This window comes from Charadrius vociferus, unplaced genomic scaffold (genome assembly GCF_000708025.1).
Source record: "Charadrius vociferus isolate BGI_N301 unplaced genomic scaffold, ASM70802v2 scaffold477, whole genome shotgun sequence".
In the NCBI taxonomy this organism is placed as follows: Eukaryota; Metazoa; Chordata; class Aves; order Charadriiformes; family Charadriidae; genus Charadrius; species Charadrius vociferus.
Window position 1 is genome coordinate 3,838,768 of NW_009649449.1, and position 12,361 is coordinate 3,851,128.

At 41.2% G+C, this 12,361-nt stretch overlaps 1 protein-coding gene across 1 annotated transcript in view; it reads right to left on the minus strand.

The window, feature by feature from the left end:
* Positions 1-5,373: 5,373 nt before the first annotated feature.
* Positions 5,374-12,361, minus strand: part of CFAP74 (cilia and flagella associated protein 74) — a 46,384-nt gene continuing 39,396 nt past the window's right edge. Inside the window, exons 32-39 of the mRNA XM_009889674.1 lie at positions 11,630-11,749; positions 11,223-11,375; positions 10,256-10,385; positions 9,552-9,706; positions 8,189-8,327; positions 7,295-7,422; positions 6,655-6,789; positions 5,374-5,487 (exon numbers count right to left, since the gene is read on the minus strand). Of these exons, the coding sequence (XP_009887976.1) occupies positions 5,374-5,487; positions 6,655-6,789; positions 7,295-7,422; positions 8,189-8,327; positions 9,552-9,706; positions 10,256-10,385; positions 11,223-11,375; positions 11,630-11,749 (1,074 nt within the window). The remainder of the gene's footprint in view (positions 5,488-6,654; positions 6,790-7,294; positions 7,423-8,188; positions 8,328-9,551; positions 9,707-10,255; positions 10,386-11,222; positions 11,376-11,629; positions 11,750-12,361) is intronic.

Sequence of the window (12,361 nt, forward strand, 5' to 3'; positions counted from 1 at the left end):
GCCAGCCGCTCGCGGGGGTAGGAAGGGGATGCGAGGGGAGGCAGCGTGGGGAGAATCCCGGTCCCCGAGATCGCCCCGGAGGGACGGCCGCCGCTGCTCGGTGCTGTTCTCAGAGGAGATAACCCACCAGGCATGCCGGCAGCGGAACAGGCTGAGAGATTTTGAAGAAGATACAAAAAAGAAACTAGGTATAAAAAAAATTAGAAAGAAACAAAGGTTTGGAAAAGAAGATAATTTCCCTGTTTAAAAATAGTCTTGTTAAAACACATGGAACGTGAATAAACAGGTATTGACTGCTCTCTAAAGATCGGTTTGCTCCAAATTAAATGAACTATGTCCAATGTTTCAAATGTAGAATTTCAATTAAAATATCTGCATGTTTTTTATGGTTATCTTGCACATGATTATCCTAAAGCCCTAGTGTTGATACTCTTCAGTAGAAATTTCACAGAGAAATGTTTCATTGCTGTGATTATACTGATCTTTATAGCAATTTCACCCATCTCTAAGTGGGCTTTCCTGCTCTTTGGGGTGAAGTCTAGCTGTTTTAATGGGATTGTATGTATCCCATAGCGTTAAAAAGCTCCCCGATCCCCTTTAGCAGTTAGGACTTGCTATGAGTTACAGAAGTCTTTCTATCACCAGGGAAGAATAAAACATGCCAAAGGTCAACCATATCCACCATACAAATGAGCAAGGATTATTTCTGCTTCAAAGTAGATGACTTAAAGGTTAGACACCTTTGAAGCACTAATATAGCAGAGGTCAGTTACATGGGGAAAAAAAAAAGTGAATATGAGATGATCAGGATTAGGGTCATGATGATACATGACTGGTAAGCAACAAAAAGACAAGACCGAGAGCTGAAAAGCAGGGAAGCTGATTAATGGATTATAAAGATTTCAACTGGACAAAAAGGGGAAGATCAACTAAAGGAATGGCGTTTTGAGCTCCCTGATATCCTCAGAGATATGTACATGAGTGCATATGTAAGAGCTTCTCGTTGGTTTATTTGGGGTTGGTTTTTTTGGGGTTTTTTTTTTTTTTTTTTAGAATTTAATGCAACAAGATGAGAATATATTTGGACTTGGGTTGCCAGAGGTTTCTCCTATAAGAAGCATGGATAAGCTCCAATACACTGAGGGGAATCATGCCATTGGGAGCAACAATGCAGGCAATCGCTTGGAAGTACTGGGTTTGATAGACCGTTCTCCAGATGACATTCACTACTTTCACTCCATAATGCTCAAAAACAGTGTTTCAAGGCTCAGTAATGGCATGTGGCATGCTGACTGAAGAATTGCCCTGCAGGACTGCTCAGGGTCATGGGACCATTGCTCATTTAGGAAAAGCTGCATTCATAAGTGTGAAGCAATGTCTGAAGTCACAGAAGCAGAACATGTATTAATAAGATGCGTATGACAGTAGTAGTTATTATCTCACTTCCTTTCTGCTTTAGAAAACATCTAGCTTTTAAGGATTATAAAGGTCATACACAGATATTAATTGCTTTCCTACTAGACTAGAGCTGCATCAGAGCCAAGAAGTATATGTTTGCATTTAAATCCAAATCTGAAAGCACAAGGGTTTGTGTCCAGTGATCCAAGAGTAATCACAGTTGCAAAACGCAGTCTGAAAGCACAATGTTCAGAAGTGCAGTCAGAGGAGCAGAAAACTTAAGTTTCTGGGAAACTTAGATATATTTCTGAGGTTACATTTTCTGTATTATCCTCACAGTAAGGGCTCCATCCCTATTGGAGTCCTATAATACAGAAACAGAAACATCAGATGACATGTTTAGAATCTCCTGGCAATGTTTATGTAAATGCGGTATGATTGTTGATAACCTGCTTTGGAAGCACAGTATTGAACAGGATTTTTTGCTTCTTCAAGAGATCAGCTTGCGTGAAGGCTAGAGCTGCTGTGCTGAGCTGCTTCTGGTAGTTGTGAACTTCACATTAAGCCACACAAGTTGAATGCAATAGGTCTCAGCTATGTCCTCAAGGAATTACCTACAAACCCACAATTTCTAGTTCAGCCTGGTGTGTCTAAATTTGCAGAACAATTGTTTCCAGTAGTCAGTCATCTCAGTCAATTTTCTGTTTCCTGTATTGGAGAAAGATCAAGAAGTTATTTTCATATGTATTATACATAATAATTGTTTAGGTAGGAGCATCCACATAGAATTCCTAAATTTTCGGTAGCCTGACAGTTTGCATCTCGGATCATTGCAAATTTGTATTGTGAAGATTCTAAAGAGGCTCAGCACCAATTAAAAATATAGCAAAAGTAACTATGTTAATGTAAATGAAATTATTTTAGTTATTTCTGTTTTAGAAGTCAGATCTATTATTGAACCCGTGGCTTGCTTGCTCAACATCCATGCACATAAGCAAGAGGTTTTAGGCAAGGAAAGAGTCCCAGTGATGAAACAGCATACAGCTGTCACAGGGTTTAGGCACTGAGTTTCCCGCTTTAGTCAGCTTAGTCAAAGAAACAAGTTCTGTCAGATGTCTAGTAAGGGAAACCTATCTATGCCATTCTTCTACAGATCGGTAAACTTCATTTAAATGCTAAATCAAGCCCAAGAATTGCAGCAAATATAACAGGATTAGTTGATTCTTCCTGGAAAGGATCCCACTGTTTTCATCCCTTGGTGAAATGTGGCAATTCTCATTTGAATGACAGCGGGACATCCAAGGACTACATTTTGCAGAAAAAGTAACTATGCTTTTACTTTTTAAGTTGTGTTGCAGATGAAGCAGCATAGTCTGCACGCCTGTGTTAAGTTTTACAGTTGATCTGCTTTCCCACACAAGACAATTTGTTTTTCCCTTTCGCATCAGCTTGTCTCTCTCACTGCTCAAGCACTGCTTCATGCAAGAGCTGGGCACATTGCACTAGGTATGCCGAAAGAACAAAGCCAATCCAATCAGAAAGGAAAATAAAATCCTGCAAGGATCAGCTGCTATGCCCCCAAGAAGTCAAATATGATTACTTTCAATGCCCAAGATAAAATAACAGGCTTTTCTCTCAGGAAAGAATTCAGAATTCCGTAAGTGCATTACAGAATGTCAGCTGGTGTACTGCAAGCATAGTTTTCTTTATTTTCAGTACTCCAGAAATAGCAACCTATTCTTATTATCATGGTTCAACACTCCCCCTGGAGAGAACAAATACACATTTAGCTTTAAGCATGGGAACTCTGACCAGTGAAACCCAGAACCTTATGTTCACTTCAAGTCTGTGAAATTATTCATACGAGTCTTCAAGATCAAGTCCAAAGAATGCAGTTAAAAATGGGTTACACTCTTCGCTTACCTTTTAAGCTATTCAGTACAGACAGGGACTTAAGTCAGTCAATGGCAGCTGCTCTTTATAACCAGGTTAACTTTCTGACTGCACTAATATAATGCTGCGTGCTTGACCCTCCAACTTCTACAGCTGAATGGGCGCATCCAGAGCTCTCCGAAGCTGTTATGAGTCTTTCAGATTCAGTGTCCAAGCAAATACTGTTGGTTGGACTGGCTAGTCCTTGCGTATACACTTTCTTTTCTGCTAACTAAGCCTTTTTCTTATTCCTGCAAGCAACCTCTGCATTTTTTCAACGTGATCAGTCTTTACATGTATTCTGTAATTTTTTAATCCTTTGGATGCTTTTTATAGTACCTGACCTCTATGAAGTGGAAGATTCTTAACACAGAGGTGGTGTTTGCTGGTAGATAATTTTACACTTACTTTCAGCACATTATATGGCTATGAGAGTCTGGAGACTAGTCTCAGCTATTACTTTTCTGTTTCCAAGAGTGAAATCCAAGGGATCCTCACATAATGGATGCCTCCAAATTAACCGCCTGAAATAAGCCTTCCCCTCCAACATGCTGTGCCCTTCCTTCCTTTCCGAAAACTCCCCTATCATTAGGGAACTGTTGACTGAGCAGTACTATTTGCAACAGTGTCATTTTATGTAGCGGTATTTAATCTCCCCTTCCCGGCTGCAAGGACTGTAAGAGAATCAGCACACAAACTTCATTGTCCTCAACTTCAACCCAACTACCCCAGCTGTGCCAGCAGAGATGCTCCGTGCCTCTGTCACCGAGGCAGCGCCGTCTCTGGCTAGCACTGCCACCCCCCAGTGCCTGCCTCCTCCCATGGGGACTCTTCATTGCTTCGGCATCTGCAGTGCTTTGGACTGAAGAGTTAACTAACTTCGCAGCTACTTGATTCATTACTAAATGTAAGGAAATCTGAAAGGATCAAACACACTGTCTATGGCAAAACAAGGAACCCTCTTCATCAGTTACACAAACTTCCCCTATAAAAGGGGGAAACTAGTTAAAATATTTCTTGTGACAATTGCTTTACTGCCTTTTCCTGCAGTTCCACTAACTTGACACATTTTACCTTAGGGGTATTTACAGATAGTCTGTTTCTATTTTCTTACTGCATAATCTAAATAAGCAATTTTAAGAGCTACACGGGGCCAAATGGCAACAAGCCTTTGGAGTGGTGGTGAGGGAATTTTGTCACAGACCTACTGTGATTCAAGAAAGAGCATCATATGCAATAAAAAAGATTATCTATGTTTCCAGATTTCTGCTAACTTCCCGGTCCTTTCATTCTGCACAGTGTAGTCCCTCTGTACTTTTCTCTTCCCTGAACTAGCTACTGCTTCCCAGCAGAGTTATACCTGCAGGGCATTCCAGCTTCCCCCGTAGCAGGCAGAAATCTACTCTAGTCAGAATTCAGAGGAAAGCAAATAAAGAAATACAAAGTTCCTGGACAGCTGTGATCTAGGGCAAGTGTCTAACCATATCCAGCGATTCAATGAACAGCACGGTCACTATTTCCTCCTTGACCATGTCTCATCAGGAAGATTTCACAGAGTATTGTAAAAATGACTGCTCAAATGATTTGGAGGAGACTTGAATAAGAAGCTTTATTCTGGTCTTAAAAGGGCAAAAGTTAAGGATTTTCCAAATCCATAAAAATGCATCTGAAATTGGGAAGAGATACGTTGTATGAAACTCACCCATGTAGATGTAAAATAGATACTCCTCCTGAGGGAATGCCCACCTTTGGAAGACACTATGATTAACAGCAGATGTATCTACTTAGGCCCCTCATTAGTTCTTTCTTCTACCACAAGGTTATTGTCATGGAGTCAGCTTGAAAATAAAACTAGTGGAACCAGAGTTTACATAGTTTTATGGGGGAAAAAAAGCAGAAATATTACATGCCACCTTGATTCCTGCTTCCCCGCTCCCCTGACATATTTGCAACAATTTCAAAATCTTTCCATGTTTCAACCGAGATCCAAGGATTTCCCAGTAACACAAGCCTCCATCCTCCTTTCCATTCAGCTCAGTTCCCTCACTGAGGGGGAGCATATGCAGACACAACTTTTGCCATGAACAGGATTCGGTAAGTTTCCGTAATGTCACCTTTTAAGGTCAGGAGGGCTGTCACAAGCAGAGGGTCATCAGCCTACAAAAAAATCCACACATAAAACCAACCTATTTTTTTTTGTACAGAGAACAGATTAGTTGATCAAGTTCTAAACTACATATTTTACATTTCAGTTGTAAGATGTACCAGTTATAGCTATAGATTACCTCTCGTCCCACTGTGTTGGCACTTTTATATTTCCAGGCAATGCTCATACTGCAGTAAGTAAAGTAGCAATGACTAAGCCCTCTGTCTCCAGAGTGCTACAGATATCATCACCGCATTACAACCATGACAACTGGGCATGCTGCAGTGAGGGTTGGGAAAGCAATGGAACCTGTTAGCCACCAGTTAGTGTTAAATCTTGTGTAACAACTAGTGGTTACCAAGAGGCACGATGTCAACTTCATACATCATGCCAGGAACTCTATTGCCTTCTTTCTGCACATGATAAGCAATGATCTTTCAGTTTTGGAACAAGCTACTCATTCTGCCATCCCACACAGCTGACAACAAAAAGCAGGGGAGTAAATTCTTTCAGTCTCCGTGAATGCCCAAGAAGATGAATCAGGAAGGGCAATCACAGCCCTGCAGAGACGTTAGGACAAAAAGGCAGAAGCAGCCAGGGAAACAGGGCTCAGAAAGCAGTTCATAAAGCGGAAAATGGAAAAGGCCCCACTGACCTCCAGGACTATAGCAAAGGAAAGGCAGCCCATGGCCAAAAGAAATGTGAACTCTGGAGCAGAATGATCCGTGTAAACTTAGTTATGTGTCAGCAGAACCCTCTGCGGGTTCTCTTACACAGAGGGCATTAAAAAGCTCACTTCAGTGTGATCGACGCTGCGCCTTTTAGTTAACAGCAGCAGCATTTTGGAGCTATATAATGCAGCGATGTGTAAGAAGTTACTCTAAGTTCTGTAAGACGCAAGTGAGTAATGCTTGTTCACACAGATGGTGGAAGTCCCTGGTGAGGTAGCAAGCCTCCAAACCATACCTATTGTTCCTGGCTTTTATTCTCATATCAGTGTTTATACCAGCCTGTACTTCTATGGTAACTACACGTGTTCTGTCAGACTAATGTGTCAAAGCAGCCTGTGCTGCTGACATCTTCTAGATCAGCTTTTGTAGCGCTCCTGCAAGCCGGCAGGAACAGCGGGCACACGCTTCCAGTTTAAGCAGCAACGTGCTGTAGCAACTGCAACTCACCCGAAAGTCAGCAGGTGGCACCCAAGAAACACCGATGCGTTTCACTTGCCCACGCTCAATCGTTCCCTTCACAGGTTCAATAGTGAGTCCCTTCTGCTGCAGGAGTGGCAGGCTGTCAAAACTGAACTCCACGTTCTACGAGAAACACACACACCGCACCCTCATTACAGCCACTTCTGCTTCTTCAAACACAATCACCGTTCAGTAAAGGCTGCCGTGCCCAGATGCTGTGCGTGGGCATGTTGCTCGCCAAATTGCTTCTGCCCTTTGAAACTGCAAGTATCCGTCTTGTTCATTGAGTCAAGTTGTCACAAAATACTATACTAAAATAACAGGATCAGACCTATAGTTCAGTTCTGTGCTCAAACTTCTGTATTTCAGAGTTAGGGAAGCAAAGTGCTGAATTAATTTTGTTGCTGACTTAATATGATAATGCTAATTCCTCATATTAATCCCTGAAAAAGAATCCTTTCTTTTCAAACACTGATGCTTTTATAATGAAAAGTTTATCAGAAAGCCTGAAAGCTGTATTTTTTAATTTATAGACTGAATTTTTGACAGAAAGAACTAGTAGCCATTTGTACACTCTCAGTATTCCTTACAGCGTCTGACATAGAACCACACTTTTTATTTTCCTCACCTTCTTAGATGCAAACTGAGCTGACTGTATAGATCCAACTTTCAGTTCTGTCACTGCTGGCACTGGAGAACTCTCTCCCTCGATGTACTCCAGAACAAGGAGAATGGACTTCACTGGTTCTCGTAGTTCTAAACAAACAGGAATCAAGTTAACTTTCAGACAGTCAGAACTGAGTGATTATCAGTTTGGAACAAGCATAAATTACAGCAGGATGTAATTCAGCAAATTCCTGAATTGGCATAGATAAGGAGATCCTTCTTACAGAGTTAGTGAAGAATTAAGCAAAAGGAGGTTTTGCTTAATTTGTAATTGCAAACTGTAATTGTTAACTGTTTATCAAGTTTCATGCTTGTTTTCTAGCCCCATGGCACATACATTGTGTGTGCTATATTCCTACTTGTTCATGGTATGGGCTTGGGTTTATTCGTAGCTCAGGACCTAGGAGTTGCTTACATATTGTCTCTGAACACAGATCCTGTCCAAAGAAATTAAGGAAGGATAAATTCGAGCCCCTGAAAGTATGTCTGTTTCATAACAGTACAGTTGCGAGAGTCCAGGATATGTTATTATATATGAAATAATTTTATAAACATTTAATACAAGTCAGAGAAGCAAATACATCATAATACTTTGTAGAAGTATTAAATGATAATTTTTTGCAAGGTAAGTTGCAAAGATAGATCGTCATTAACTGCATTAAAATGAAGAGAAAATCTTTCCTTAAAAGAAAGTTTTCTGCGGTTTTTGTGTTATGGATATAGGCTATACCATAATGCTTATTTGTTCTGATTCTGGAAAAGTTGTCTTCAATTTACATTTTCATAAGGGATGAGGAACATGCCCCTGTCTTATCATTTACTGTTTTGTAATAAAGTGTAAGTGGTAGCACATTACCTCCCTTTAGTGCTTCCTGCGATGACATTGGTAATGTTACGGCCAAGGACTCAACAGGCACATCTAGTGGAACTCCCCCTTCCACAAACATCGGATGATCTCTTGCTGCACCCTTTAGGTGGATCACATGGGCTATTTCCTATAAAAGACAAGAATGCTTCAAATGCAGGTTACAGCTTTAGTACCGAAGTAACTGGAATACTGACACAACAGCATCGGTTGCATAGAAATTATCACCTCATCCACCTATATAGATGCCAAGAGGCCCTGTACTCTAGTGCAGGAATCCTGCATCCTCCCCTTGTCTTGTCCACTCAGGCACTTCTGTTTTAAACCACCTTTCACTCTTGGGCAATGTCCCTCAGGAGGGGACTGGACAAACTACTTAGAGTAAAGCCACGATAAGAGGCAAAACTTATCTGCTGCCAAATTTGGCTAAAGTTTGTGAACTAGGACCAGTCTCCATTCATCTTCAGCTTATTCTGGTTTGCATTCTTAACGACAATTCCAAAGATAATCTGGAGATACAAAACTTGCAAGGAGAGAAACTGTACTTACTTGCTCAGTACCGGTTTCTGCTCTGTGTTTGCAGTGCCTGCTGATGGTCAGTAGTTGGCACTCTTCATTAACTTTTGGTCAGCCTCTTTTGGAACACTGCATAAAGCCACCTGCTACGCTGCCAGCCTGTATATCCTGACTTGGGCTCCATCTACGCTCAACTGCTGCTCCACAGATGGAAACCTCCTTCCTCATGCTGAGTGACTGCCGAAGCAGGTCCCTGGCACTCAGCGCACCTGCCATTTGCACTGCGCCGACACAGCTCCTCTCCACTGCCATTAAATGCTACTTGCAGCATGGCAGCAACCTAGCTCCCATCACCTCTCCTTTACACTGTGCGGAGAGCTGGGCAGAAGCCCAGAAGGAGGGCCTTCAGAAGAAGGACTGAATCCCAAGTCACTATTGTTTTGAATTAATAATGGAATATTTAAAGCCTGAAAAAAAGTCAGTGGGCCCCAGACCTGCCATCTCCTGCCTACATCAGTCCATCTAATAAAGATAATATTTCTGCCTACAAATGCTGTCCACCAGATCACAGAATCATAGAATTATCTAGGTTGGAAGGGACCTTTAAGATCATCAAGTCCAACCATCAACCTACCACTGCCAAAACCATCACTAAACCACATCCCTCAGCACCACGTCTGCCCATCTGTTAAATACCTCCAAGGATGGCAACTCCACCTCACCACTTCTCTGGGCAGAAATACAATTATTTGAAACTCCTAATAAAACCCATGCTGATAATCATTGTAGATCATATTTAGACTTTGATTTCATAACCCAGGTATCTTGATGGTCTCACCTTGTCAAAGAGCACAACCTTGAGACAGTCAGAATAGTACAGACTTTCATGATCAGGACTGAAAGTAACAGTAAAATCCTGACTGTTCCCAGCAGCAATTTCTCCTTCTGTTGGAAAGATGCTGAACACACTTAAGCCATTATAGTTTTGTGTTCCTGGTAAATAAAAATGAGGATATAAATAAAAAAGAAGGACAGCTCCGTTTTACTTCATCATATATTTTAAATCCAATTGATTTTTATTGGAACAGCAAATAAATAAGACCTGATACATGGTTTTGCAGCAAAACAGGGTGTTAGAAATACAAGATAAATACGTCTGTCAGTTTAATACATTAATCTCTAGAGGGACCAAAGATGGATCACCAAACCCTTCCTATATTCTAAACATGTGTTTTTACAGAGATGGACATCCCTAAATATAACCTTTAATATGCAGCTACGGTGTGGGTTTATTTAGAGTCAAACACTCGCATCTCCTTACTTGTGGATACTTGCTCAGGCTGCATAAATTTACAGCTACCTGTATTGAAAGAATTAGTACCGCTACTACTGGGGAAACAAAATTATGTCTTTAATTTCAGTGATGTGATGCCCCAGGTTTTGACAGTTGTGTAGATCTACCAGGACAAAGTAATGCTGCTTTATACTTTGTAACTCTTTAACAAAAGCAAAAGAAAGAGAAAAGGAAAAAAACAAATTTACCAACAAACTCTGTTCTTTGCAGAGAGGATGCAATAAAGGATGGAATTCTCTGCTGATCTTTGTCCCTTGTTGATGAAAGCGAATCTAGTTGTATGGAGTATCGCAGGGTCAGCGTGGAAGTGTTCTGCATCTGATGACATAAATTTACACAACAGCATTTTCATTAAGAAAACTGATTCTCAGGCATGTAGGATCTATATTTTGTGAACTGGCTGAATTTATTTTGCTGCATTACTGCACGACTGCGTACTCAGATGCCACCAAAAGCACACGTTACTGGTACCCATAATGAGGCCTGTCAACCTCCACTCCCCAACAGCAGGGACCAGACTCCTCCTAAGAGTCTTAGCAGCAAGTAACGTATTTTGGTTATTGACATACTTAGACAAAATCTGAGAGGAGAAAATTTATGCCTAGATCTTGGCTTGTTACTGAGTCTGTGGGAATTTGCAGTACATGAATGAATGAATGGGTCAAAACTTCCCTAGTCTGTACCATGGCAGACCAGACCCTCAAGGGCTCTTTGTAGGACCAGTTTTGCATTTCACGCATGTGTCTCTGTCACTGTTTTGTGTGGACACAGAGCAGCCTCAGTTGTGACAGCAGTAATGGACAGAGTAAAGAAAGGGGGCAAGTATTTCTAACACGGCTAAAAGCAAAGCCATTTCTGACTTCACATCCCTCTGCATACTGGCTAGATCTACGGAGAAGATCACACAGATCATTTCTCTTTTTCCTTTATAGCAGGTACTGGATCTCTGTTTTCTTTTGTACAGGCTGCAGGCAGGACAGAAGCAGCTAACAAGATCCTCCCCACGCAGCTTTGTTACCTTTGGCCCAAAACTGTCTCAGTGTCAATCACTCAGCCAGACGTGCTTTTAAAACCATGTTCTTTGGACTACAGAATTCCTCCTCCTCTTTACAAAAATTGCTGATGTGCTTTCTGGTTCAGCACAGAGGGATTTACCTTGAATGTGGAAGTGACCTTCTCTCTGGCTATGACATATCCCATATTGAGCACTTCTCCCACAGAGCAAACAATTGATGGCATCACCCCATGACCAGTGATACTTAGGGTTACATTGGTTTTTGCCGTCCGGATGTCCAGCATTTCAAAAAACTGCCAAGAGGATGTCTGTGTTAGCACATTTGCTGAAGGAAAACATCCCCCACCCCTCCCACAAATGGGCCGTTACTACTGAACTTCTGGATTCAGTGCATAGACAAAGATCCAAATGTTGGGAGGGACTATGCACAGGCAACAAAGTTTGTCTTATTATTATACAGCCTCATCCCGGTCAGTAATATGTGTACATTACACAGCCCATTACATCTCTCTTCTTTTTCCCCATGATTGTCATCTCTCTTACTCACCCGTTTATTCTCATTTGGACAAAAAGAGATGATGAGAGTTTTATTTTCACCTGGCTCAAGCATTCCAACTGGTCTGACCAACAGGAAGGGACCATTGGGATTCAGAACTGAGAATCTGAGCTAAAATAGCACAACTCAAGGAAAAACGTTTATAAACAAAGACAGGGAAAAAGATATAAGAACGGATTCTAATTATTGTTCAGACCAAAGATGTATAAACTGTCTATAAGCTTTTTCAGAGATCAATAACTAAGAGAAAAAAAGAACTAATCCAATTATTTTTTCCACAAAATTCAAGTAACTGCCAGATCCCTTTCCAGTTAATAAGATCTCTATGTAACTCCATTTTCAGATTTTGCCCGGAACGGGTCATTAACACCCTAAGATTCAAGACATGCCTCCTCCTATATTATCCCACACAGCTTAACCCAGCCAAGCCAGTGTAGGAGCCTCTTCTTACAAGGTGTTCAGAAATTCAGAGAGCCATTGTGCAAAAATAAGTTGTTGGTTCTGTTTCACACATACCTGACACTCTACTGATACCAGCTTTGTCGTCAGTACCTTATACTCTTCAGACAGCAGTTAAGTGCTTTTTAAGTTGGGCTCCATGCAGAATTATTTCCAGTTAAAAGGGTGGAATGGAATTAGCTTTCCAGTAGGTCACCTAGGCTCGTCCAATATATTCTTCACATCACCTCCTGCCTCACTCCAAAAGCTGCGTATTAAGTCTGA